Below are 27,884 nucleotides of genomic sequence, written 5' to 3' on the forward strand. Positions count from 1 at the left end.
GAACTGGCCTTCCGACCCTGATATGTGAATCTCATACACCATTGGGCTAAGTGCTGGGTGAACTCTATCATCACCTATCAAACTGACCTTCAGATTGATTACTGTGTTTATGGTATATATATATACTAATACTATACTATATACATACTAATCCCAAGGCTCCTGTAAAAGGTCTTCTAATGCACATCAGCAGGCAAGATATGAGTATGGAGAAGAATTATGAGAATAAGGTGGATAGAGTGGTTGAACTTTTAAATAGGCTTCGTGAAGAGTACCTCCGGGGATGCCTTCCGCACCTTTCAGAAGAAAAATTTAAGAAATGTGCACCTCTACAATCAATCCCTATAGAAGTCAGGAAAGTCATTAACTTTATTCCTACTCTTCATGATACCAGGGAAAATTGTAAGGCCAGTCATCATTCTCTTAAATAAATTATGACTCGAATCACATCAACATGCTTGATTAAATTATTAAAAAATTTCATACACAGTTAAACATATATTGGAATTCATTATAAAAATACATGTGCATTATAATTTAATGTTATAGGTATTTTAAGATGATGGTTTAACCGCAGAGATATATTTTTATGGAAGAGTCACATACTCGAGGAAATCATTCATTCTCTTGGTAGGAATTGTACTTTAAAAGCCTTTGGAACCAATGTTAATCCTCCCTCAGTTTCTTCTGATGGAGCTGGGTGACCTTCTGGTACTTTTATGTAATACTTTTGTACAAGGCCAGTGAAGAAGAGGAATAGATTATTCCTTGCTAAGCCTTCTCCCAAGCACTGCCTTTTTCCTGAAATATAAAATAAACATGATTTTTATGACACTTGCGTTGAAAATTTAGCATTTTATTCATTTCAGAAAATTACATCAGTCCTTCTACTGATGTAACATATCATATCTTCTCATTATCTTATACTAAAAGACCTCTGGGTGGCTGGCAACGAGATGTTTTCTTATTCATGGTATTTAGAGTTTAAAAGTCACTTCAAAGGTTTTTTGCCACAATTTTCCCTTTTTACATTGTTTCAATGTAATCCAACTGGTATTGCTAAATGTTCATGGACAAATAGTTCAGCATTTTCCCCAATAGCATACATATTTGCGGTAAGATGATAAACTAATAAAAATAGTTCTACAAATTTGAAGGCTCACATAAGTACAAGTCATTGTTTACAGTAAAGAGATGACTTTGAAGACAAATTCTACTGCCATGCTCTTGCCACTGGTTTACTGCCCAAGGACTATGATTATTATTGGTAGTCCAATAGTTAAGATAGGTCTTGGATGGATACACAAACAAACTATCACTACATTTCCATCCCACAGAGCATGACACATTATGAAATCCTACGATACAATAAGCCATTCTTCAATTCCCCATGCATTTGGATTTCCTTCATTTCATAGTAGTAGTAGTAGATTTAGGGGAGGCGACTGACCGCTGAGATCATGTGCGCCATAGGGGATGAATGGGCATGAAGGCAGGGTGGAGAGAAACCAGGAGTCAGCATAGAAGGTGCCAAGTGGTCTGCAATTTAATATCCAATCCAACGGATGCCGTTCTTACTCAAATTGTCCTCCACAAAGCACCTTAAGCAGGGAACCAGATACCACTGAAAAATATCTGCCACCTCCAGGGTTTGAACCTGAGCCCTCTGGGTGGATAGCCGGTGTGTTAGCCACTCAACCATACCGATCCCCTCCTTAATTTCGTCCCACATGCCTATTATTTTCAAACCTCCACCTTATCTCCCTAAAATCCTCCTCTCTATCACAACCTTTAGCATACCACTGTCAATCAAAATGCTCTGCATCCACCTTTCCTGCCTTCTTTGGATTTCTTTCAATAAACCTCTTTCCTCCCATAACATCCCTAGGACTTCCTCATTTGCTTTCCTTTCCATCATTTTTTATTTTCCCATCCTTCTCCAGACTCACATCTCAAAAGCCTCAAATCCTCATGGTCTGTCTATTCAAAAAATAAGTAGAATAAATCCAGGGAAAAAATGTATCACAGATTCAAGTATACATTACCAAAATTCTTCATAGTAGCACCATTGTTCAACAACACACTGATGTTAGCACCTCTGCCAGTCATTGTATGCTTTGAAATGTTAATCGATCAACAGACTATAGCAAAATGTTTCTCTTCCAACTCAATGCAATAGAAATTGGATGAATGGACCTTACCTGCCCCAAAGGGTATCAGTGCATCATGCTTCACAACTTTGCCATTTTCATCCAGAAATCTCTCCGGTCGAAAGTTTTGTGGATCACCCCATATTTTTGGATCATGGTGGACAGCGTACAAGTTAAGAATTACTCTCGAATTCTGTAAAAAAAAACATTTTTTTTATTTAATGAATAAATCAAGGCTTAGCTGAGGAGAGCACTTTCATAATTAGGATCTCATGTGGAAAGTCCTCAATTAGCAAGATGGATTGAATATATTATTTGAATTTTTCATTGTGTCACAATACAAAGGAAGGGTTGCCCTAACAATGTATTTTAAAATATTCACCTTTCTAGTGATCCCCATAGCCAACCCATGGGCACCAAACAGGATCATTAAGCCATATATATATTTTAATCAAACTATAAAAAACTCATAATAAATTGATATACAAACTCATGCATTATCTTAATTTACCATTAAATAATGTAAGCCATTATTTATCTTATTTACACGTCCATGGCTGTTGTTTCTGTCCCTGGCCACAACTAGAATAACACTTACACAGCAGATGTCACAGAATATACCTTCTTATCTCCTATATACTACTATTTTCATTAATTAACTTTTACAGAAACTCCATTTTTGTTTTTAGTAGTTACCAGTCTTAGGAACTCCATCAGGTCCCCACCAAACCTACTTCCTAATATTTTGATGGAATTTTTAAAAACAATTTCAATCACAATAGCTCAGATTGATCATTTTCTTGTCTTTTGGCTAGAAGAAAGGTAATTGACCATGTCACTCTCTTCAGTAGGTTAAGGCAAGGTAGGTTACCTTTTTTTCTCTCAAATCCTGAGGGGTAGCCATTGTAGAGTGCATGACTCACTAGTGGAGCTTTATATTCTATGAATTAATTCCTAACATTTACACACAACACTTGTACAAGATGCATAAAATATTCAAGTTCCTTGAGTTAATTGAATCAATTTGACACAAACTATATGTAAATCCATTGATTTTCAATCATGCGATATGTACTAACTTAAAGTTATGAATAGTTGTAAAATTGCTCTTAATAAATCACCATCTCAAGATGGTGGAATGTAAGCCATAATGTGCAAGGGAAGAACCAGATAGGAGGAGGAGGAGGGCATTGATGCTATCTTGATGACAAAGACTTTTGGCCATAAAGATGAGAAGGGGCTCCGGGCCTATGGTGCAAGACATGGAAAAGACTCTGTATAGAAACATTTCTGCCACAGTTGCCCATGCCCACATGCAAATATGTTTCCCGCAGCCTAAAGATTAAAAGGATGACTAACTATACAGCCCTAAAGTGTAAAATGCAAATAGCAGCCAAATATAAACTCTCTAAAAATTGGCCTGATCATAGTATTTTTGTGACTAAAGTAACTACCTTATTATATTATGTAAGCATAATTGTATAACTATCACAATTATGAAAATGTATACACAGAATTCATTGCATAAACTTAAATGGTAGCAGTAATTACAATAGAGCAATTAAAAGTCTCAACAAGTATGAAAGATTATATGAGATAAAAATGGAACTTATACTTATTAAGTAATTGTTCTTTGTGAGCACCTGAGGGTTTTCTCATTAATCTTTATAATACCTGAACAGTATCATTATTATTATCAATGCAATAAATAATGAAAATGCTATCACAATTCAACAAATTTTGCACTATTGATCATAGTATAGGGTGACTTCAGCAATACCATGAATTATCAGAGCTGGATTGCAAGATTCAAGATCATAAACATCTACAGAAGAAAATCATGTAGGCAATGATGAAACAGGACTCACAATCAAACCCCTGCTTTTTTCTTTAATATAAAATCTCTCAATTGAAATGAACATTAAGGATGACATATTTTTAAGCTCTAGTGTTTTTGTTAAACTTTACCTTTGGAATTATATACCCTTGCAGTTCAGCATCTTTTTCAGCATACCAAGGAGAGTGGGGAACTGCCAAAGGAGCAACAGAACTAAACCGCAGTACCTCATTAAGGGTAGCTTCAACATAAGGAAGACTGAAAAAATGAAAAATATTTAATCATTACTCAACACATCCATCCATGATGTCCCTTTCATAAACAGTAACAATTGAGTCATTGGTGTTCTACCATTTAAGGTAGGTTTTAGATAAACACATACTAAATATTACTATCTGTCTTAGCTTCATCTAACAGGACACCCTACCCAAATATAAACCCTTCTTTAATTCCACATACTTTCTAATTCCCTTCATTGCGGTCCAACATACCTATCCTTTTCATACCTCTACATTGTCTGCCTAAAATTCTGCCCTCTGCCAGAGTCTTCAACATTCTATTCCCAATTAAAATGCTCCGCATTCACCTTTCCTCCCTCCTTTGAATTTCTTTCATCATTCCTCTCTGCTCCTGCACAATGCCTAGTAGGTACTTCATTTTTTACCTTTCCTTCCATTCCACGTTTTCCATCCTTATGTTGACAGGTCAGTTTGAGATTAACCTTTTGTTCCAGATGACAATGTTGAGAAATGGAAGACAGTTTTCCATTTTCACAATGAAGTTGATGGTGTGTGTTCATTTGGTGGAAAACTAGATGAGAGCATCCTGCATGCTGAAACTGTCATCCGCCTATCATATTGAAAGAAATATTTTAGGCAATGTAATGATGAGTATGAGGTCTCATCCACAAACACCTCCATGATGTGGTCAGAAATGCCTGAAGATAGTTGAGATCTCATGGGAACACCATCAGTCTGTTGATAGAACTTGCGGCTGTAACAGAAGTATGGAGAAGTCAGCGCATGTTGATGCAGGCTGACTATGGAATTGTTGAAATGAGCCACCAGGAGTTTTACTGTGTCTTTCAGTGGGACCTGAGTATATGGTGAGATGTTAATCTACACAATTTCCATGATAGCAAGGCATTCAAGGTTTACAGTCTTCACAAACTCTGATGAATTCTTGATATGATACTCACAGTGGTCTACAAATGGAGACAGTACCCCTGGGAGGGTATCTTGCTAGATTGTATGTTGGAGAGTTGAGGGCACTGATGATGAGCCATGAGGGCATTCCTTCATTGTAGATTTACAGCCACATGTAGAACCTTGACTGGACCAGCACCAGAGTGGCATGGGCCACCAAAGTTTCCACACTAAGATGGTCATTCACCTCAAGAGCATCCGTGGGAGCCTGGGTGAAATAAAGTGCATCCTGAAGAATCTACAGTGCTTTCTCACGGTTGTCATCAGTCATGATGAGCACAGTTGCACAAAAATTGTTGATTAATTAGATAATGATATCTGGGTTTTGACAAATAGTATGCATTAGCCTTCTCCACACCAAAATAACTCTATTTGATTGCACATAAGATACATAGACATATAATTTGCATCCCCATTTCAGTGGGGTATATTCAGGAAAAAACTTAGTCCGTAAAAGCATGGACCTTTATAAATAAATTACCTCTTGATTTGTTAATTTGCATATCCACCTATAGTAATAATAATAATAATAATAGCAAAAAATATCTTATTAGTAAATAATAATTTTTTGGAATAGGGTTAGGTAGTTATGAACATCTGTGGTAAAATTAGCCTGAAGTAGTGTGTATTTGGGATGGCTATAGCCTGGAAAAGACCTTGCCATCTCATATAAGACTGAGGGGTGATTTTTGATTCGTTTTTATGGAAAAAAATGGATCTTAAATGCCCTCAAATACAGTAATCTTCTCCTTGCTTTCTTTCACCCCTACATTCCAGCCTTTTACAAGTCACTCTTAGCATATCCTCTGGGTGTATTTTAATAAGTTTTAGGAATTGCAAACAATCTTTTCTTACTGTCATGCCTATTGGTGACCATCCCAATTCTCCATGGCAACTATCGAGGAAATCTAGGGCTCAGGATAAGTTCCCCTCAGCAGTTCCCACCTTTACTCCAGGATCCTTCATATCACAATTGTTTATTTCCCTTATTTTATGCCACCGCTTGAATTTAACTGATGGTTGGAGAAACTGTTTAGCCAGAATTATTAAGTATTTAATAAATTCTTAAATAATATTAAAACTAAAATAAATATTTTAAAATAGACAATGCATTTAGCTAAATGTAACAATGTACCTTTTACTTCTTCACTTTAAATCTTTTCTAGGTACTAATAAGAAAGAATATAAAAGTAAGCACATCTATAGACTACTGCACTGTTTAAAATTCACAAAAACAATTTCTATGGTAATTTTGTCCATGCTATATTTATGCTTTCTAAGTGAATCTGAAAATCACCTCGTTCTGTCTTCAAGCGACGGAAGTCTGTCCCTACCCACGACCCTGTCCAGCTCTTCTTGAACTTTGTGTTGTACTTCGGGGTAAAGTATCATGTACAACATGGAAAATGTTAAAGAGTTGAAGGTCGTGTCACTGCCAGCCATAAATAAGTCAACACAAATTTGTACAAGTTGCTTTTCTAAAGAGAAATAAATTCAAAGTTAGAATGACAAGGGCAAAAATAATTCCTCATCTATCAATATCCATTACAATAAACATTATTAAACAAGACAAAAGATATATATATATATATATATATATATATATATATATATATATATATATATATATATATATATATATATATATATACATGAATATTAAATAAAATTGTTAGCAATCCTCAAATCTCATTCTCATTTGTGCACTTAGGCACTCTAATTCTTTGAATTAGGATGCATTTCTATTCAGTAAAGTGCAAAATAAGTCATTTTAAACCTAAGTTGCATCCAAAAAAGATAATTTGGCATTTTAAACAGAAATCCTGAATCACAGAGTAAATAGAGATTATTCCAGTACCAATTGCAATAAAATTACATGTGTAAAATCTTAAATTTTCATAATAGAGTAAAATCAGAATTATCGTAGTACATGTAGAAATCACATTTATTAGCATCTGTCAATGTTATAAATATATATGTATCTTACCTTCAAACCATGTTGTTTCATTGTCTTTATTTTTGTCTACTTCAGAAATGTATGTGTCAATAAAGTCTCTCGGATTTTCACCATCAAATGATCCCCTATGCATTTCAACCTCGTCCTGTTAGAAGGAAAGTGTATTGATTATATACAAAATATTGTAATGCATGAATTTAGAAAACAGTATAAATGTAATACCTTTCTTAATTGAAAGATTCTTATTGAGGGCTTTACTCCAAAGTATTCCAAAATGTTTCCCTACATTCTATTTTTAAGGAAAATTTTATTTTTATATTTAGGAACTTTATATTTTTTTAAGAAAAATTTTTGCAAATTTATTTTGAAAACAAATTATTTTTCTAGATATTAGGTGCAACCCAACATTGTGTAAGCAGCTTCCGATTTCCATTAGAGAGAACTTTAAAGGTATCAAATTTGGTTGCCAATATTACTTTTTTTAAATCTTTCTTCATCCTTCACTTTTTGGATGGTATGCTCTGTTATAAAACCAGGCTTACCAACAATAACATTAAAAATTACCATACACCTACATATGCCTTATGGCCAATTCTCATGACAACATGAGTAGCAGAGGCTGTTTAATTGAAGTAGGTCCTCTCTGAGATTTCAAAACGAACAGTTAGTAGTGTCATGCAGTGAACAAGCACTTCCTTCATCCATTAAACATGACTTGCTCGAGCCTAAAAAAAACATTTTATTCAACTTATTCATAATCATTTAGGAACAGCGTGATTATTTTGCACAGTTTTCCCAGAGTAGATTCAGATTCTAATCATAATCTACTTCTAATGAAGTGTAACATCTTATTCAAAAGGATAGAACAGGGAAAATGGTTGAGAAAATGAGATATTAAACCATTTACCTGGATTGAAGAAAGGTATACAAGCTGTAGATAAGATTACAAGTGAGGACAGGGAGATGGGTATAATAGAAGAAAAATGGAAACTCTTCAAAAAAGAGATACGAAAATCAATACATGAAACTATTGGAATAGTAAAAGGGAAAGGATAAGGAAGCCATTGAAAATAGAAAAGATGATCAGGAAGATGGACGAGAAGAGGAAATGGAAGAATTTAAATGCAGAGTTAGGGAGAAGGAAGTATGAAGAATTGAATAATAAACTGAGGCAGGAAACTAATAGAGTGTAAGAAGTATAATGGGAGATGCAGTAACATATCGAATGTTCACAAAGGAAAGGTGAAATGGAGATGCTATAGAGTAAGTGAAAGCACTATTGGGGAGTAAGAAGGAAAAATTCATGCAAAGAATCACAGAAAAGTCAGGAGGATTATAAACCAAATCAGGGAATGTTCAAGAGAGATGGAAGGAATGTATTGAGGAACACAATATGGTAAAGACATTAAGTCAGTAATATTACAGATTGAAAAGGAATATAAGGTAGATGGGGTCCAGGCATACTTGATGGTAAGACAGAAAGGTATTAAAAGTATTGTAATCACATATGTATTGTAGGGGTTGACAAAAATCCTGTGCAGTTTTTCTCTTTAGTCTTTACTCATGTTTCTTGTCATTAACATGTTCCTCTTCGTAAAATCTACTTTGCCTAAAATGCAATCTTTCTTTCAGTGTCCATACTTCATTTTTCATTTTCAAATAAAATACTCAACTTAATTAAGTGGAGGGTTCTAACTGCCCCAATTGATGGCTCCTGAATTCAACATTTAACTTAACCTTCCAATTTCTCGGGAACCTCATTACCTACCTGCGCCTTCTTATGAGAGATGTACATTTATATTTGTTTTTTTTTTAAATTAGCACCGGATTTTTATTCCTTTACTACTTGTAAGGTAGATATATCTTTGCTTTATATCTAATAGTATAGGTAAAACAAGGAAAATTCTTTAAATTGTTGTTTCTGTTTTCTTAGAATACCCTGTAATTGACCTTTTTGGATGAACTTATGGCCAATGGATATGGATGAATATATAAAACCATTAATTGCAAAACCGATTCTACCATTACTTCCTTAACATATCTATAAGTCTGTCAATTAGGTAGAAAGCATACTGATTCATGATCATCATATTAACATATATACACGGGGCCATTAACATTGCTCATCACATGACATTTTTTTATAAGCTGATTGGAAAAAATAGTTCCATGCATGATTTATTCATAAGCAAAAAGTTCCTCTCTCCCAACTTGAGTCAGATCAGTTGACTGGAGGAGGACAAACCCTGGACATTTGTGGGAGGCCTGGAGTGAGGAATCCTCTGAAGCCCCAGACCCTAGCCTTTCTTACCCCAACTCTTCCCTGACTCAAAGCTAAAAATATCCTAAGACCTAAGACCTTCCCTCCTCCCAAATATAGGGTACTTAACCTTTAACTAGAAGTTCATATTTATATGTGACCATATGTTTAAATTAATGTTTTTTTCCATAAACATTTTATAGCTGTTGAATCCACTGATTGTCGTTTCAGCATCTATTCTCTCAATAACATTTCATGCAAATATTCAATATTGCATGCTTCCTCTTCCCAAATGAATCAGACATTAATTTAGAAATCATTCAGAAGGAATAAGTATTGGACAAACATGAACTAAAGAAACTAAAATCTGAGACAAAAACTATAAGCAGACAAAATATAGCTCTAATTGTTAATTCCTGATGATTATCAGCTGCTAATATTCAGTAAGTCGCAGAAGAATAAATGGGAATGGATAAGAGGGAAGGAAACCCTTCTAGCTGGGATGATCAGAGGTTGGATAATTAACACTCTATGGTAAAAAATTATTAAAACAGAAATTTAAGTCTATTCCAGCCCCATCAGGGTACATTCTAAATAATGAAATAGCTCACCCGAATGAATTTTCTTAAACTCTCACGTAGTTTCACAACCATTTGAAGATTTGAGAGCAAGGGGAATATCCTGGATAAGAAAGGGAAAACTGTGGCTAACCCGCCAGCTGGTTCAGATATTTTGATTAGCTCTTTCACGTTGCCCATTAACTTGTTGAGATATGGATCAGTGTGGCTATATCTCTTCCCAGCTATAACGTACCACAACACATTGACTCCAGCTGTTCCCAAGATGTCATGTACGGGCACCTAAAAGTAATAATGATAATAGTTTTATTGGTCTTATATGGTATCCAAATGCATATACAGAAACCTATATAGAACCATACACAGGGATGTGGTAGTCCAGTGGATAGAGCACTGAGCTGACTGGAGGGCCTGGGTTTGATTCCCGGAAATGGCTCAGGACCCCCTCAGCTTACCCAAGCTGCATTATTTTTCAGGCACCAGATCTTCCAGGAAATCATTGGTGGTACAGGGAAAGGAACTGGCCCCCCTACCCTGATTTGTGAATTTAAGATGTCATTGGGCTCAACACAAGGCAAGTTCTATCCTCACCTATCAAATTGACCTTCAGGTTGATAACTGTGATTTAATAGCTATAAACCAACCAAAATAGTCAACCAAAAGACTGGAGGTGATATTTCAACAATTAGAAATAATGAAAACCCCTTTAAGTCAAAATCAATGTACAAGACAACTAATGATGAATATTTTCACAAATTACAATAATAAACAAACTATCTTTCATCTTGGTTCAAAAATTCTTAAACCATATAAAAGTAATTTTTTTAGAAATATTGTTTCAACTTTGTTTTCAAACTGAACAAGTTGCCACCTTTCAGTGATATTTGATTTAGAGAAAATGGTTCATAAAAACCAGTAAGTAGCATCTCTACATGTTGCTAACTTCAGAAAATAGCCCAATAAGCTAGTAGGAAGGCAGTATCACTGGGCTACCATGTCTTTAAAGGATTTTATAATAATAATAAGTCAGACTTGTATGAACAACCAATGTGGAAAGTAACTTTTATGCAAGGTTAGACATTTATAATTTATACATAAGTCCTTAGTGTGCAACAAAATCATATACTGCTTAGATCTGTGTCAATACGAATTGCCCAAAAAGAAATAGATGTTAGAGTTTTCTCGATATTCACAATTTTATTGATGCAATTGAAAAGACATATCAGGATTTAAAAAATTAATAATAAGTAATCGAATTATTTTTTATGATAATTCCATGAACTTCATATCAACATTTTTGAGGTAAGTATTAGGTGTTATTTAGGTTATATTAGGTGTTAAGTGTTTTAACAGTATTAGTAGACTGAAATTGCTTGGAATACCTCCCTTGGATCACATTTAGAAAGACTTACCGGGTTAAGCCAGCCTGCCTTAGACCCCCCAGAAAGTTTATCAATTTCTGCAAACACAGCTTCTAATTCTTCATGTGTGATTCCCTCTAGGCTTCGCTTCCCTAAACCAAGGTCCTTTAAATGGCGGAGAGTGAATCGACGCTGCTCTTTCCATTTTTCTCCAGAAGTCCATAAAACTCCTGGTAATTAAAATAGAGGAAACATCATCAATCCATTGGTAACCCATTTGATTGGCATATGCACTGATTTTTTTACTCTACCAATAGCAATTTATCTTTGGCATTTTCATTGAAGAACATGCCTGTGTATGAACATTCCAGAGCATTCATCAGACTGTTAGATAGGTATTTTTTCAACCTCATAAAAAATTCACAACTCTACAGTAATTTTCAGTAAAACAATAATTCCCTGGAAATAAGACTGGATCAATTATTAAATCAGTTCCGGAAGATTCATTAAGGTTATTTTTCCAGAAATGTCTTTTTAACCTCATACACAACAATCTACATTTATTTAAATAGTCAATCATCTTCAATATTTCCATCAAATATGGTGCAATGGAGATATTTATGAAAAATTATACATGGACTTATTTTCTCATTAGGTCTCATTAAAGCTACCTTGCAACTTACTCCAAGTGCCCAGAAAAAAGTATTGATGGCGATCCCAATCCTACCCAGACTCAATTGGATATTCCCCGTGCAGCAGGATGCCCACCTTGGATTTGCTGGGCATTGAGGCTCCTAATGCTTCTCATCTTTAATATTTTCTGAAGACAGAATCAGTGGTGGTTAGTGTTAGTGGAATCTGAAATTTTCAACAGCACGGTGCCATGGACATGAGTCAAGGAATCCCTAGAGGTATTTAAAAATGCGACTACAAAGCAAGGAGGCATTGTGATTCCTGTGTAATAGCTGTCCCAATTTTTCCCTATCTGGAATTAACTTTTATAAATTCCCCCAAATGCCACACACACTAGTGGTGGATTGCAGGGTATTAAGTAGATGTAGACGTAAAGCAGCAGAGACTCTTGCAGCTCTCACGGGCATGGATAAAGCAATGGACTTGCTCCAACAATTCAATTGACTAATAATATATGTATTTAAATGACTGTAGACTCACAAGTGTCCATGTATAGCCTCTACAAGGGGCAGGGAGATGTATTCCATTTTAATCCATGCCTTGCCAAAATCATCATCATCATCTTCTAAAGGCAGAGCCTTGTTGTGGCAGCAATTGGTCACTCTCCATTGCCATTCCTTTCAGTTCATTGTAGGTTGTTATTCTCATAGTACTTTTTATCTCATCTATAAATTTCTTTCTTAGCCTTCCTGTATCTTTTTTTCCAAATATTTTCCCTTCATTATATTTTTCAGGAAGCTGATATGTCCGAGAACATGTCCAAAAAATTTAATTTTCCTTTTCTCCTTCTCTTTTATTGCATAAATATACCCGTTTTAATAAAGAACGAACAGTCACACATTGTGACCTGGACCTGGACACAATCCACCACCAATCCAGCTAACAAACCCTCACGGGCCATGCCCCAATAATGCTAAATGTTTACATCAGCCATCTTGGCTGGCGTTGCATGTAAGTACGGGCATACGGATGCAGGGTGGTCATTTTGATTTGAATTGTAGCGATTTGGGGTGGTGTCCAGGGCCAGCAGCAGCGGACCTGCTTGTACACTGTATCTACTTGAGTTCCTATATTCATGTTTACATATCAGGAGGACATTTGAATATCCATTGGATACACATGCATAAAATTTGAACATTCTATGGACCTTCTTGGTATATGTACATAGTATGGATTATAGAGGATGGATTTGCACCGTGTAGGTGGGGACAAAATTTTTTTTATCAATTTGACTGGTTACTTACCCCTACTGAAATAAAAATCACTTCAGATTTTAGAGCAACTACTTACCAAATGTTCCTGAGTCTATATGTTCCATTAACTTGGACCTAGGTCTTGCTGAAAAATCATCCCTTGCTGACACCTCTTTAATGCCCTCTAAACTTGATACAAGAATGACAGGAATGCTCCCTGAGAAAAGACCAACTACTTCTCCATAGCGACGAGCTGCTTCAGCCATAGAGAGATGAGGCAGGTGACCCCAACTCTTTAATTGTAGCCTGTTTCCAAGAATGGGCCATTTTGGAGGTCCTAGGAATAAAAATTTAGAACCATAATAAGAGCAAACATTATGTGATTCTTTTACTGCATAAGGAGATGAAACCAATTTATTTCTTTTTTTAACAGAATTGAAGGAAACATTCTCTGTAAATATACATCTGATAAACTATGTCTATAAATCTCTACTTGGGAAAGAAACAAATTATAGCATTGTCTCAGAAGCTGTGGCAAGCTCTAATTTCAATTCACTCATTTCAACTTATGTATATGTTACTCGTTTAGGTTTCTTTAACCCTTCAACAAAACTTTTATTGCAATTTACACTGAATTTTGTGGTACATCATCATTGTGAACTACATCTTCAGACATACATGAATTCATTCATGCAGTCAACCCTACATGGTTTGTATAAGAATTATCAGGAAAAGTTTTCGAAAAATTGATTTATTTCAGATTTTGCTAAAATGCCTCAAATTTCTTCAAAGTACATCCCTTGAGCATTAACACACTTTTGCTGATGGCTGTTCCATGAATTGAAAGCTCCCTGGTAAGCAAAGTCCAGAAGGTCCTTAAGGGTATGCATGCAAGCTTCTTTGACAACACTTAGGATCCCATGGTGGTGCCCTTTGAGAGAGGATTTCACTTTTGGGAATAGGAAATAGTCCGCTGGCGCCAAGTCAATATTGTAAGGGGTTTGGGGAATCATCGCAATGCCATTGCAGAAGGTCTTCGCAAGCTTCGACTCTGCTCTTGGTTGTCCGTCAAGACCTTCAGGATGAGTTTAGCGCAGATCTTTCTCATCACCTAATTTTCAGTGACAATGGTGTGCACAATCATCTTAACCATGCCAAAAAGATTGGCCATCATTTGCATACTTTAATGATGGTCTGAATACAGCACTTCACGCACACATCAGGAAAAAATTCTTAGCAATACTTTTTGTACAAACCTTTAAATATATAGGAAAGAAGGGAGGAAGTAAACAAATTTTCAAAATACTGAAAATTGACAAGTGGGTGGGATTTTGCATTTACCTATATCTTTACCCATGGATGATTTTCAACTTGAATAATTCATATTTTCAGTCATCGTAAGTGTGAATTAGTAACTTCCATCACAAATTCCCTCGTGAAAATATGAATGATGTGGTGGTTCATTTGTTGATGTAGCAGTTCATTTTACAATCACTTTGTGAAGTGCCAGTTAAAATTTCTTTCTCTTTGCAAGAGTATGCTCCGCATCTGCCAAGGGGGGTGATGTGGCGGTTCATTTGTTGATGTAGCAGTTCATTTGCTTGTGCAATTCAGGGGTGTGCCGCGAGGTGCCACCCTAGGCACGACCGACGAGGAGGCATTTTGACCCACGAGGGAGCAGTCACTCCTCAACCCCAGCCAAGCGTTCATCCCTCTTGTGCACGTTGCGCCCGCGGCATATATCTTACCGTGTTGACCTTGGTCTGTTATCCACAGCACTCAGAATAAATCTGCTGTTCATTCAAACGCTTCATATGTGCTTTATTAGTATTTCCTAGCACCGCCTGCGCTAAAATAATTTCCAGCACTCCCACAAATGATAATGATATTTATCCATCTTATGACTAAATTTACATGAATAAGATAATAAAAAATAAAATAAAATATGTAGGCAATTTCCCTATTAGGAATTTTTCCAAGTTGCATTCAACAGATGTCATATTGCTAGCATCTTTTACTGGCATAAGGAGTTAACTAAAAGTCTTACCCTAATCTCTTTCCCCCATTGGCAGTCTTTTTCAGGTTTATGGGAAAGCCAGACAAATAATTTTTCCTTCATGTTGAGTAATTATGGGTAGTATTATCATGATGGAGAGAGTGTAGCATTGAGAGAGTACTGTACTGGGAACAGTACAGTATGGAGTATACTGTTCTCCCAGATTAGTACCATTGTACAAACAATATATATATGCATGGTAGGGATAGCAGCTTGCTTATAAGATTCAAATAAAGCCCATAAAAGTGAGTACGGATTCCAGGGAGAATTCTGACAACTCTTTTTTGTACCTGAGAAATTCTTTCTGCATGTGCAAAGGCACCCAAAAATGGGATACCAAAAGTGAGTTGAGAATGAAATACTACAAAATACATATTAATCAGCTCTTCTTCATTAACAGCCTCGTGCGTGCTCTATGCATACATAGTCAACTATACAAACATATTTGTAAGTAGCTGAAGATGGCATAGTAATGTCTACACATGTTGCAAATCATATTAAGAGGATAGAGGAAAAGGACAAATCTAGGTAATTCATTCATCGTGAATCTCCATAAATTAGAGCCTGACACAGTATCCAAAATAATGTCAACTTCTATGCTCATAAACTTTAAGATATACATATAAGGGAATAGATTATTTCATAGATCTCCTGTGAGCTTTTGCAGGTGCATATCTATTTTATTTAAGTCCCTCACAATATCCATTCAAGAAATAGGAATTCCTTCTCCAATTTTTCACACAATTATGTGAAAAAGTGAGGTGTATTTCATTAGAATGGTTTGAAATGTATTATAGACTATAGCCCGGGATAATTTCAATTCATTGGCTTAAATGTGATATCTTAAACAAGCATCTCTATGCTTTTGTTTTTAATGGGTAACTTACCTGGTGGAAATTTGTCTGGCTTACTGGTGAGAAGATGCCACAAGATGGAGATGGCCACCAGGAGAAGGGTGAACTCAATGATCATCACTTTGGTTAACAGATCTACTGGAGAGTCGCCACTAAAATTATTATTTAATTCAATAAGTACATGTCATGACTTCATTATTTTCTAGTACATAGTTTATTGAAATTATGATAGACAATGAATTGAGAAACTCAGAACAGAATATATGGACTGGATAAGTGACCACACCAAACTAAAAAGTATAATTTAAGTATGTATGCCTGATGTGATTGATATAGACCATTTGTACAAAAAAGAAACTGCAATGAGTTTGTAAACTTCATTTTTGCAGGTATTTCATATTATTTTGGATTCGATTTGGTCTTTATTCATCCTGACCATCCACTAAAGAAAAGATGCTGCTGTATCTGGCAGGTAAACTTATAGATGCCTGCTCCTGGATTAAATCATAACAATGATTCCAAAATTCAGAGGGCGCCAACACTGGAGAAAGGAATGCAATTTATTGGGAAATTCAAAAAATCAGTTAGGCCAATGGATTATCAAGCTTTAGTTTGCCAGTCAGCAAGCATGCTGAGTTCATTAGAAAATCAGTGTGATAGCTATAGGCTGAGAATTAATATAAACAAAACAAAGCTTATGCAGTTTTCAATATAGAGGAAAACAGTTAAATATTAAAATATGAAATGGCCACTAAAAACTTTGATATGAACACAGTTTTATCCAGGGCACATGGTCATTGAAGCAGGGCGATTGGGGCTTTTGAAATGTAGGTGCAGAGAAAGATGAAAAATGTCAAATGGGCAAAAAGGAGAGCCGATGAAGAAGAACTAAGCATGGTGGAGGAGAGAGGGTGGTTGAGAGAAATCCAAAGGAGACAGGAAAAGTAGATATAGAGTATTGTGATTGGTGATAGTATGCTGCAGAATGATAGAGGTGAGAACTCTGGGTAAGCAAGGTAGTGGGAGGAAAATGACAGGCATTTTGGACAGAATGAAGGAAGATATTCAGATTTGAACGTCAGATTGTGTCTTTTTGGATGGAGTTGGGATGTTAAGCAGTGATCAGTGTGCGTCCATTCAAAGCCTTCCTTAAGCAGAATACTAACACTAATAAATGGTATGAGTATTATTTCTTCGTATGTAGATAGTCTGATAGGTCGAAGGGTAAGTAACAGGCAAGAGGTTGCCCGCACAGCATCTATTCCTCATTAAAGTGACTACCAAGACCCCAGTGCGATGGCCATTAATAAGTAAGTGATACCATTCACTTGTAAGAGAAGGCCATTTACTTGTAAGCGATAGCGTCTGGTGAAAAATACTATGGAATGAGACAGTAGAAAATCACAACAATTACCATATTTTCCCATCGATAACGCGCACCCAGAACCTTATAGATATCATGAATTTGTATTGTTAACGCACGCCCAGAGTTTCATAGTTGTATTTAACGTGCATAGATGCCGCGCATCTGTGTATATATGCGTCAAATTGATATATAATTTGTTTAAAAATACGTCTATATCCATAAACTAATAACCGGTAACAACCAATGTATACATGAAATTATAATTGCCTGTGGCTATATCTACCCTTAGTACACAGAATATTAGAGCCAGGTGATTGAAATCTAAACAGCAGAAGGATAAAAAAATAAACAATATTACAAGACAACACAATATGCCGCCTTATTGCTTTTTCGCTATGAATAGTAAGTCGAAACAAGACATAGGTTTGTGTGCCCTTATATTTGAAATATAAAGTAACTATCAGCAAACCAAATATGAAAAAATACGAGAATGAATGAATAAAATTGAATTTTCTTGTTTTTTTTCTGCTTTACTTCGCTGTGTTAGTATCGGCGCTCAGCTGTTCTAGGCACCCTCCAAGTTCAATGAAGGTGCCGCCTACATGGTGTTTGTTTCAAACCTGAATTTAGGTAAGTTTTGTAATTTATAATTTTCTCAAGAAAATTACCCACGGAGAAGAAAATAGGATGCAGCGATATTTAAACTAGAAGTCATCAATTTCGCGAAAAAAAGAGGAAATTGCGAGGCTGCCAGGATATATCCATTAATAAATCTTTTAAATCGAAGTTACGTTCTAGTTGGCAAAAGTGGATGATGTCTGGTATGAAGGACTACACAGAATCGGGAAGGATTAAAAGAGTGTCTTATGAAGAAATAAGTTGGTGGATCCTGGAAAGTTGACAGGGTGTCAGAGAGACTTGTGTAAAAAATGGATTTTAAAAAACTTTCGGCAATATTTCAACGCCAGTGCTAGAAAATGAGTAAGAGCGAACTCGGTGATGTGCCTGAAGATATAATAAATGCACTTAATTCATTTAATTATGATTCAGGTGACGAATTTCTTGGATTCGGGTGATCTGCCTATCATATATTTATACGTACGTGTATATGATAAGACGTAGTCTACGTATACGTGAAGTACTATGCATTAGAATAAAGAAGTACAACATATTAGAATAAATTAAGTATAGATATTAAATGTTTCTTATTTTTCTAATGGATTTATGAGATGAAATAACTGTAACAGTAGCTGATCTGTATAAAATAGAATGCAATTAGAAAGGCATGCTTCCAGACTAATTTATTTTTGCGAGACTCCTCTTTAAATTATTGTGCGCACAGGTATGCAAATGTTTGTATATTTTTCAATTTTCATTAAAAATGCGGTTTTTTATTTTTTTCGATCATTTGAACATTTTTGAATAGATAGCGCGCGCGGGAAAATACGGTATTTATCGCATGGCCTTAAGATGGACACAATTGTGGACATACTATAAGTCCTGGCAACAATAGCAATGGGGCCATTTGGCTATGCGCAGCGCCTAGCAGTGGGAGAGCAAATACATTCGCGGTCGTCATTACACGAAATCCTTACAAAGCAGAATTGACAGAAACAGTAGGAAAGAAAAATCAGAAGCGAATTGAATCAGTTGGAACCAGCTTAAAAACTGTTCCAACAGTTTTTGAGATTTCTGTACTGATTGTTTCATCTCAAAAACTATTGGAACAGTTTTTGAAATGAAACGATCAGTACAGAAAATAAGAAAAGTGAATTTCCACATTTTTCGGGCTGCGTCCGCGTGTGTCGTTTAAAAGTACAACAGTTTCGCCAGCTATCCTGCTGGCGTCCTCAGGTCAAGGATGAAAAGAAGCTTGTTGTCCCGTCTTATATAGGAAAAATCCGGCGCCAATACCGGGAAATTTCTTGGCCAATCAGGGAACGTCCTCATATTTGCGCGGGATTATTCGTTTCCACGCACTGTGGAGTGGATATCCATCCTCTCTGTTAAAATTTTTTGGCCTTTTAACGATTTCAATGGCCTCTCTGATTATTCTCTGGAAGTATTTTCCTTCTTTCGCTATTATTTTAGCGTCGTCGAAGAGAATAGAGTGTCCAGGTTCACTCCAGGCGTGCTCAGCGATGGCCGATGCTCTAAACTGTTTGGCCTTGGTTGCCCTCTGGTGTTCACTCATGCGTGTTTTCAGCGCTCTGCACGTTTCACCGATGTACCATTTGCCACAGGAGCATGGCACTTGGTACACGCCTTCTGATATTAACGGTGAAATTCCATCCTTGGGTCCGGGTAGGGTGTCAGCTATCTTGGTGACGCAGTTGAATCTGGTCACCACATCATGTTTCCTTAAAGCCCTCGCGATTCTTTCCGAAGTCCCTGCGATGAAGGGGATGGTGACGTAAGCCTTCGGACGTGGTCTGGAGTCTTCCTCTCTGTCAGGAACAGCGGTGGTTTGTCTCTTCTTTTCTTCCTTCTCGGCCCTTTTTTGGATCATATGAGCGCTGTATCCATTCCTTTGCAGGGCATTTGTCAAGTGTTTCTTCTCGTTGGCAATAGAATCGGAGTCACATATTTTATATGCTCGGTTGACAAGTGTGTCGACCAGTGAGGTCTTCTGACTGGGATGGTGGTGCGATGCAGCATTAAGGTAGCGGTCGGTGTGAGTAGGCTTCCTGTATACTCTGTGTCCAAGCCTCCCATTCCCTGTATTTCTCTTCACCATGACGTCCAAGAAGGGCAGTTGATGATCCTTTTCCACCTCCATAGTGAAGTGGATGGCTTGATGCTGTGAGTTCAGATGTTTCAGGAACTTTTTTAATTCTTCCTCTCCGTGTGACCAAATGACAAAAGTGTCGTCGACATATCTAAGCCACAGTGAGGGCCGCTTGTCGCAGGATTCCAGTGCTTTCTTTTCGAAGCTCTCCATGTAGAGGTTGGCCACAACCGGGGAGAGGGGTGAGCCCATCGCAGCTCCTTCCATCTGCTCGTAATGGTCACCATTCCATAGGAAGAAGGAATTGCGGAGGCAATGCTCCACCAATCCTGGAAAGTCCTTAGGGATTCCGCGGGAGGTGAGTTCCTTGATGATATTCAGCGATTCCTCAATAGGGACGCTGGTGAAAAGCGATTCAACATCGAAGCTGACCATGAGATCGTTGTCGTGGATGGTGATGTTTCTTATTACGTCAATGAAATGCGTCGAGTTTTTTACGAAGCTGGGTGTCTGTCCGACGTGGTCCTGCAGAGACCGCGCCAAGTACTTGGCGAGTTGGTAAGTCGGAGCGTCAATCTGGCTCACAATCGGTCGGAGAGGTACATCCTTCTTGTGAATTTTGGGCAGGCCGTACAGTCTCGGTGGTTTCGGTGCAGTCGGAAGCAGGCGTCGTTGCTCTTCTTTTGGAATAAGCGATCGTTTAATGATAGCCCTTGTGCTTCTCTCCGTCTTGGCAGTCGGATCGCTTTTCAATTTCCTATAAGTCGGACTGCTGAGGATGAGCGATATTTTCCCTTCGTAATCCTCTCTATTTATCAGGACTGTTGCGTTGCCTTTGTCAGCTGGTAAAATGATTATACTCTCGTTGTCCCTTAGCTCCTTCAGTGCTCTCCTTTCTTTGCCGATGGTGTTTGATCTTGGTGGTTTTGCGCCATGGAGGATACGTGCGACATCTTCTCGGATTTCGTCGGCGGCCGCCTTCGGAAGTCTCCGGATCGATGACTCTACCTCCGCGATGATCTTCTCAAGTGGTATCGTCCTTGGGGTCAAAGCGAAGTTCAGACCCTTAGATAAGACTGCGAGGGTGGCTTCATCTAAATGAAGGTCCGTCAAGTTCACAACCGATTGGCCATTGTCAGCCCCATTAATCGAGGTCAGTGGATGCTGCTTACAATGAAGTTTGTTGAATTTGTTGACTTGCTTTTCCCGCGTCGCCATTAGACTGGCTCGGGAAGAGTCGTACGTAATCCGCTCGGTTGTGTCCCAATCGTCAGCTTGTAGGGTGGCAGCCAGCTCCAAATGAATATAGTACAATTCTTCGGAGAGGCGGTCGAGGTTCCAACGTTTATCGTGAATTCTCTCTCTCAGAAGGTCTTCGCTGCAGCGGCGGAGGATCTTCTTAGCCTTGGGTGTGTTCAGGTGGTGTTTGACTTCTACGCAGGTAGGAATCGTCTCCGTGTCTCTGCATCGTTGAAGGAACGCTAACGATGTCAAAAGTCTCTCCTTCCTCGTTCTGAGCTTCTCGAATCTCCTTATCTTCCTGTGAATCTCCTCCCCGTAGAGGTGAGTAATGTTCGTTCGAAGGTTTCCGCGGCGATGAGTAGGTGATTTCCACATTTTTCGGGCTGCGTCCGCGTATGTCGTTTAAAAGTACAACAGTTTCGCCAGCTATCCTGCTGGCGTCCTCAGGTCAAGGATGAAAAGAAGCTTGTTGTCCCGTCTTATATAGGAAAAATCCGGCGCCAATACCGGGAAATTTCTTGGCCAATCAGGGAACGTCCTCATATTTGCGCGGGATTATTCGTTTCCACGCACTGTGGAGTGGATATCCATCCTCTCTGTTAAAATTTTTTGGCCTTTTAACGATTTCAATGGCCTCTCTGATTATTCTCTGGAAGTATTTTCCTTCTTTCGCTATTATTTTAGCGTCGTCGAAGAGAATAGAGTGTCCAGGTTCACTCCAGGCGTGCTCAGCGATGGCCGATGCTCTAAACTGTTTGGCCTTGGTTGCCCTCTGGTGTTCACTCATGCGTGTTTTCAGCGCTCTGCACGTTTCACCGATGTACCATTTGCCACAGGAGCATGGCACTTGGTACACGCCTTCTGATATTAACGGTGAAATTCCATCCTTGGGTCCGGGTAGGGTGTCAGCTATCTTGGTGACGCAGTTGAATCTGGTCACCACATCATGTTTCCTTAAAGCCCTCGCGATTCTTTCCGAAGTCCCTGCGATGAAGGGGATGGTGACGTAAGCCTTCGGACGTGGTCTGGAGTCTTCCTCTCTGTCAGGAACAGCGGTGGTTTGTCTCTTCTTTTCTTCCTTCTCGGCCCTTTTTTGGATCATATGAGCGCTGTATCCATTCCTTTGCAGGGCATTCTGGAAAATACTTCCAGAGAATAATCAGAGAGGCCATTGAAATCGTTAAAAGGCCAAAAAATTTTAACAGAGAGGATGGATATCCACTCCACAGTGCGTGGAAACGAATAATCCCGCGCAAATATGAGGACGTTCCCTGATTGGCCAAGAAATTTCCCGGTATTGGCGCCGGATTTTTCCTATATAAGACGGGACAACAAGCTTCTTTTCATCCTTGACCTGAGGACGCCAGCAGGATAGCTGGCGAAACTGTTGTACTTTTAAACGACATACGCGGACGCAGCCCGAAAAATGTGGAAATCACCTACTCATCGCCGCGGAAACCTTCGAACGAATAAGAAAAGTGAAAATTAGCCATGGATGAATAGAGACCGGTGAAGTAAATGGAATAATTTAAGCACAGAATTAGGAGGGAAGTAACAAAGATTTGACTAATAAATTGAAGTGGGAAACTAAGAGCTGCGCTGTAAAGGAAGGTGAAAGCACTATGAAGAAGTAGGAAGGGGCAATCCGCAAACGTGATATATCAAAGATAAGTCAGGAATATTATTTATGACCATGAAAGATTCAAGTGAGGTGGAAAGAACCCAGATAGAATCTATATGATCCTCCATAGGAGCAGGAGAGTTCAAAAACAGGAGAAAATGAGAGATGGGGTGGGTTAAGTTGATATTCCTGACATCATTATTGTCCATCAAGGAATTTTGAAAAGTCGAAGGTAGTGTGTGTGAAAGTGGGGATGAATAAAAAAGTCATGTTGATCAAAGCAGTCACTTCAATTTCCTAATACTCTCTAATTCATGCCTAGATTGAAGGATCAAATTAAAAAATAAATATCTAGCTTATTTCCGTTCTCAGCATTAAGAATTGGATTCGACAGAAAAATGTCCGGATATCGGCAGTAATTACAGCATTGAAATAAGCGTCTACTATAAAGCCTTCCGGTATCCACGGTTACCTTGACGTGTGGGTGCTGAAGAGGTAGGAAGTACTTAACTTTGGCTTAAAATTCACACTCAAGTGGCCGAAAAATAAGTGGCACAAATCGTCGCAGATGGACGCAATCCTAACTAAACCGCACGTCGCAAAGCCCTTTCACCATGCCACCCGAAAACCAATGAATACAACAACTACAACGCGGTACGACGAGGTACCGTTCGATGGAGAAAAAGGCGATTGAGTTACCGAAAATTGTTTCCCGGACTAGCTTTACCGTGTGACGAGGAGGAAACGGTAATTACTGATTTCTCGAGAGGCTGCGGAGTTTTTTCAGGATAACGGCGAGAGCTATGTAATTCCTTTTTGGCAGAAGAAGTCTATAAAACGGCAGAAGCGCTCTCTTTCGGGTTGGATGTGATTCCTAAGCCTAATAAAATTGATACTTGATTGATTGATACCGTACTGCCGCAGTAATTCCCAACCATTCGAACCTCACGGAATACTTAACTGTGAATTTTGAACATCGCAGGGCATTAAAGTAATTTTAAAAGTCATATTATTATCAATGATAGTCTACCGATTGAGGTAGGTTTTGAATGGGCACAACCTTGCAACGTTGCATTTACTTCCCTCTCCGAAGAAAACACTATCTGACATCCAATGCTACAGAAAGCCCCTTTTCAATTTCACATACTTCCTCCGTTCATTCCTTCCAATTTCCCTATCCAATTCCTGTACCTTCCTTGTTTGCTTAACATTCTCCCCTCTATCAAAGTCTTCAACATCCCGTCGCCAATCAAAGTGCTCCACGTCCATCTTCCCTAACTCCTTTTGATTTCTCGAAATAATCCCTCCTCCTCAAGATCCAAGAAGTAGGTAGGTTAATTAATCCATTAAACTAGGAGGGAATAAACTTGAGTACGTGAAACAATTTAGATGCTTGGACACTATTCTAGAAGAACAGAGGTAGGGCCATGGATACATTAGGAAAATATATGCGTAAGCGAAAAAAGTACTTACAAGAGTAGGACTGATGGCGAGCACACGAAATAACCTTTATTTCGACATAGTACCCTGTAAGCTATTACTATAGGTTGTGACAAGGGTTGGTTCAACATCAGGTGTTCAATTAAGTTTTTCTTACAATTTAGTCACAATATACGGGTATAAGATTGAAACTGCATGTAGCATAGTTCAAATAATATTGAGTACCGTAACTAAATGTACATGCACTACGATATCTAAGTGAGATATACTTCTCTAAGTATACAAGATGAGCTGTTGGTAACAATTAGAACAATAAATGAAATTAATGAGATAATGACAATATAATAGGCCACTTAGTATGAACAAAAGTATTTTCCCTTCTGGCGTGGTCGGAGGCATGTAGTATGAAGTTATTCCGTTCCCCCTATCGCTCGAGGAAAATATGACATATTAAATCTATCTGTTCTACAATTGCTCTCTAATTTTATTATCATGATCTCTTTTACCGTGGTACGATGGGGCTAATAGTAAATTTTCAATATCATCGCTAAAGAGAACGTCTTCCAATTTATGCAAGTAATTTAATCTGTGATTTAATCTTCACTCTGTGAGTGATTCATGACCTAGTTCCTCTAATAATTTTGATGGGCTACTCAGTTTATCTTTAGGACAGGTGTGAATAAAAGATAAGCAAGACAAATTGACCGTACTGTCGTTTGGATGTGAAAACTGGTATTTAAAACAAGAAGACAAGCGTCAATGGAAGGATTTTGAGGAGTGGGTGTGACGAATAATAAAGATTGTGCGTTGGACAGAAAGGAGGACGAAAGCTGAAGTTTTAAATAGAGTAAGCAAAAAGAGGAATTTGCTTGGAAAATCCAAAAAAAAGCAGGCAAAATGGATGCAGGGAACACTGAAAGGTAGCGGGAGTTGAAGATCCTAATAAAATTAAGGAAGTTCGGTAAGCGGGGAGGAGGAAGGAAAAGAAGTAGATAGTATGAAGTAGGCAGTATGTTGACAGTCATGTACTACGTAGACAGTATGAAGTCAGGCAGATAGAAGAATGACCTACTGAAAGGTCAGCCAGAGGAAGTTCGGATTACAAGTAGCAGACAATAGGCGTTAATGGACTATCCAAACTCTTATTAGTTAGAATACCTTTAATGAATGATAAATTGCTATGAATTGGTTAATTTACACATTTCATTTATTGATACACCTTATCCAACTGCAAAAAAGTAGTCGTCGACGTCACTGATCAAGTTACTGATTTACCTGTGCCTTTATTCTAGACATTCAAGTATTTCACCTCGAAAAAAGAGACAAAAAATGGGCACGCTGGAACAATTAGATAGAAGAAGAGAGAGTAGTAGTAGTAGTTTTGAGGGGAGACGACCGACAGCTGAGGTCATTTGCGCCATTAGGGATGGACAGGAAAGAATGAAGGGTGGAGAAAAACCCGGCGTCGGCACTCTTTACGAAAGGCGCCAAGGAGTCCGCAGCTTAACGTCCCATCCCTCGCACTCACCCGAAGTGCCCTCCTCCACAAAGCACCTCAAGTTGGGATCGAGATATCTCTGAAAAATATTCAACATCGCCGGGATTTGAACCCGGGCCCTCTGGATGGGAAACCAGTACGTTAGCCGCCGCACCATCTCGATCCCCAGAAGAGAGAGTAAACACTAATATTTGGTTAGTGAAAATGTTTTGGAATGCTACTCATTATTAATTATGAGTGCTCGTCCCTTATCCCTAACAGAAGTACATCCGTAACTTTCAATCCACTTCTTCCATTTACCCTTTCTACCCCCCTCCCTTCTCTTTTTCCTCGTTTTTTCTCTCTCTCCCTCACCCCCTTCAACCGCTGCATTAACAGCCCTCTCATTACACCTGTTTTTTCAACACAACCCACCCCCGCCCTTGCTCGGGCTCTCCTCTCAACCGATACGTGCGTACATGTCCTTTCCTAGCCCTTCCCTCCTCAAACTTCCTCCTCCGTAACCCTCCCCCGCCACTAAGAAATCGTACATGTATTTCCCGAACATATTATGACATTTTGTACATGATGATGTCGACTATGTGACCATCGATAACGGTAGGGCCGATATTAATTTACTCAGTCGACATAAATACAAAGTTTATTCATTCATGTGTTTCCTCAAAGTTTTGTCGGAGACGATTGAACTCACTTTTAGGCATATTTTTCTTCCCTATGATGCTCATCCTAACGACCGATATGTCGTTATTAAATTATTTAGTCTTCTACAACGCACTTTTAAGTATGTACACTTTATGGAGCAACCTTTAAAATTCTGACACTACCGGGAATCGAATTCGAATCCCCAGTAAAATGTTTACTACATCAGCGTACTGACAAGAGTAAGTTTTGTATCAACACATATTGGACCTCGCTGCACTTCCAAGCCTCACCTAAAAAGACACGAACTTACATTCCACACCACAAATAACCTTTCATCAAATTCTGCTTACTTTCTACCTCCCTTTATTCCGTCCAACATGCCTTTTTTTCCTCCCTCTACCACTCCTTTCTTACGCTACCCCCTCGATCACAGTCTTCAACAATCCATCGCCAATCAACATTTTCTGCATCCATCATCCCTTCCTCCCTTGGATTTCTACCAGCAAACCTATATCCTCGCACGTCATGCCTATTACTCCGTTTGTTTCTCGTCTTACCCTTTCATCCTCCTCCGCTCAAAAGACTAAAAAGTCTCCCATTCACACCTATCGTCGTGCTTCAATGACCTAGTTTCCATTCAGTACAAAACCATGCTCCCCATCAAAGTTTTCGTTATCTTTTCCCAGTACCCTTACTCATCGTCCCTATCATCAACTCCCATCTCTCCAAGTAAAAACCTCTTTGCCCAACACAATTCTTCCTGTGACCCTATTACTTGATCAAAAACACTCACGGAATCGGTAAACCGTTCCACCTGCTCTAGTTTATGCCCTCTAATTATAGCTTTCAACTTAGCCTTCCTCTTTTCCGAAAATCCCATAACTTTTGTTTTGCTGGAAACGTTTTACAGTTTGAATATGAGAAGTGAGAGAGGGGGCGCAGGAGTAGCTGGTTTACGGCACTCACCGAGGTGTAGTTTAGTAGCTTCGACGATCGAACTTCCTCGCTGGGCGGACGGCAAATGACGACTGGATACCGACCACCTATGTCCTCCCGCGCGCTGGGGAAGATCGCTCCGTTGGCATGACGAGGCAATACGACGGGAGAGGGGAGGTAAAGAACTATCGGAAGGGCGGGGAGAAGGAGAGACGGAAGAGATGTGGTATCATCTTCCAACCGCGAAGAAACGATAGATACGAAGAT

At 38.4% G+C, this 27,884-nt stretch overlaps 1 protein-coding gene across 1 annotated transcript; it reads right to left on the reverse strand.

Moving 5' to 3' along the window:
* Positions 1-485: 485 nt before the first annotated feature.
* On the reverse strand, positions 486-27,763 carry LOC139697891 (methyl farnesoate epoxidase-like). Its single transcript, XM_071596755.1, has 10 exons — positions 27,648-27,763; positions 16,178-16,296; positions 13,332-13,571; positions 11,400-11,578; positions 10,021-10,269; positions 7,180-7,294; positions 6,490-6,670; positions 4,119-4,245; positions 2,202-2,343; positions 486-801 (listed from the first exon to the last, which is right to left on the reverse strand). Exons 2-10 carry the CDS (start codon positions 16,260-16,262, stop codon positions 620-622), a joined length of 1,500 nt encoding a protein of 499 aa, XP_071452856.1. The 5' UTR covers positions 16,263-16,296; positions 27,648-27,763; the 3' UTR covers positions 486-619.
* Between the last annotated feature and the right edge of the window lie 121 nt (positions 27,764-27,884).

The sequence above is a fragment of the Hetaerina americana genome, unplaced genomic scaffold (assembly GCF_022747635.1).
Source record: "Hetaerina americana unplaced genomic scaffold, ioHetAmer1.1.p SCAF_8, whole genome shotgun sequence".
NCBI lineage: Eukaryota > Metazoa > Arthropoda > Insecta > Odonata > Calopterygidae > Hetaerina > Hetaerina americana.

What these genes read in the sequence shown, in the direction of transcription:
- LOC139697891 (XM_071596755.1), bottom strand. Translation starts at nt 16,262, where the DNA reads ATGATCATTGAGTTCACCCTTCTCCTGGTGGCCATCTCCATCTTGTGG. An exon ending in GTTTAAGAAAATTCATTCGG is followed by an intron (nt 7,295 to 10,020) that starts GTGAGCTATTTC and finishes TCCTTCTAACAG; the next exon opens with GACGAGGTTGAAATGCATAG. An exon ending in ACTGATACCCTTTGGGGCAG is followed by an intron (nt 802 to 2,201) that starts GTAAGGTCCATT and finishes TTTATATTTCAG; the next exon opens with GAAAAAGGCAGTGCTTGGGA.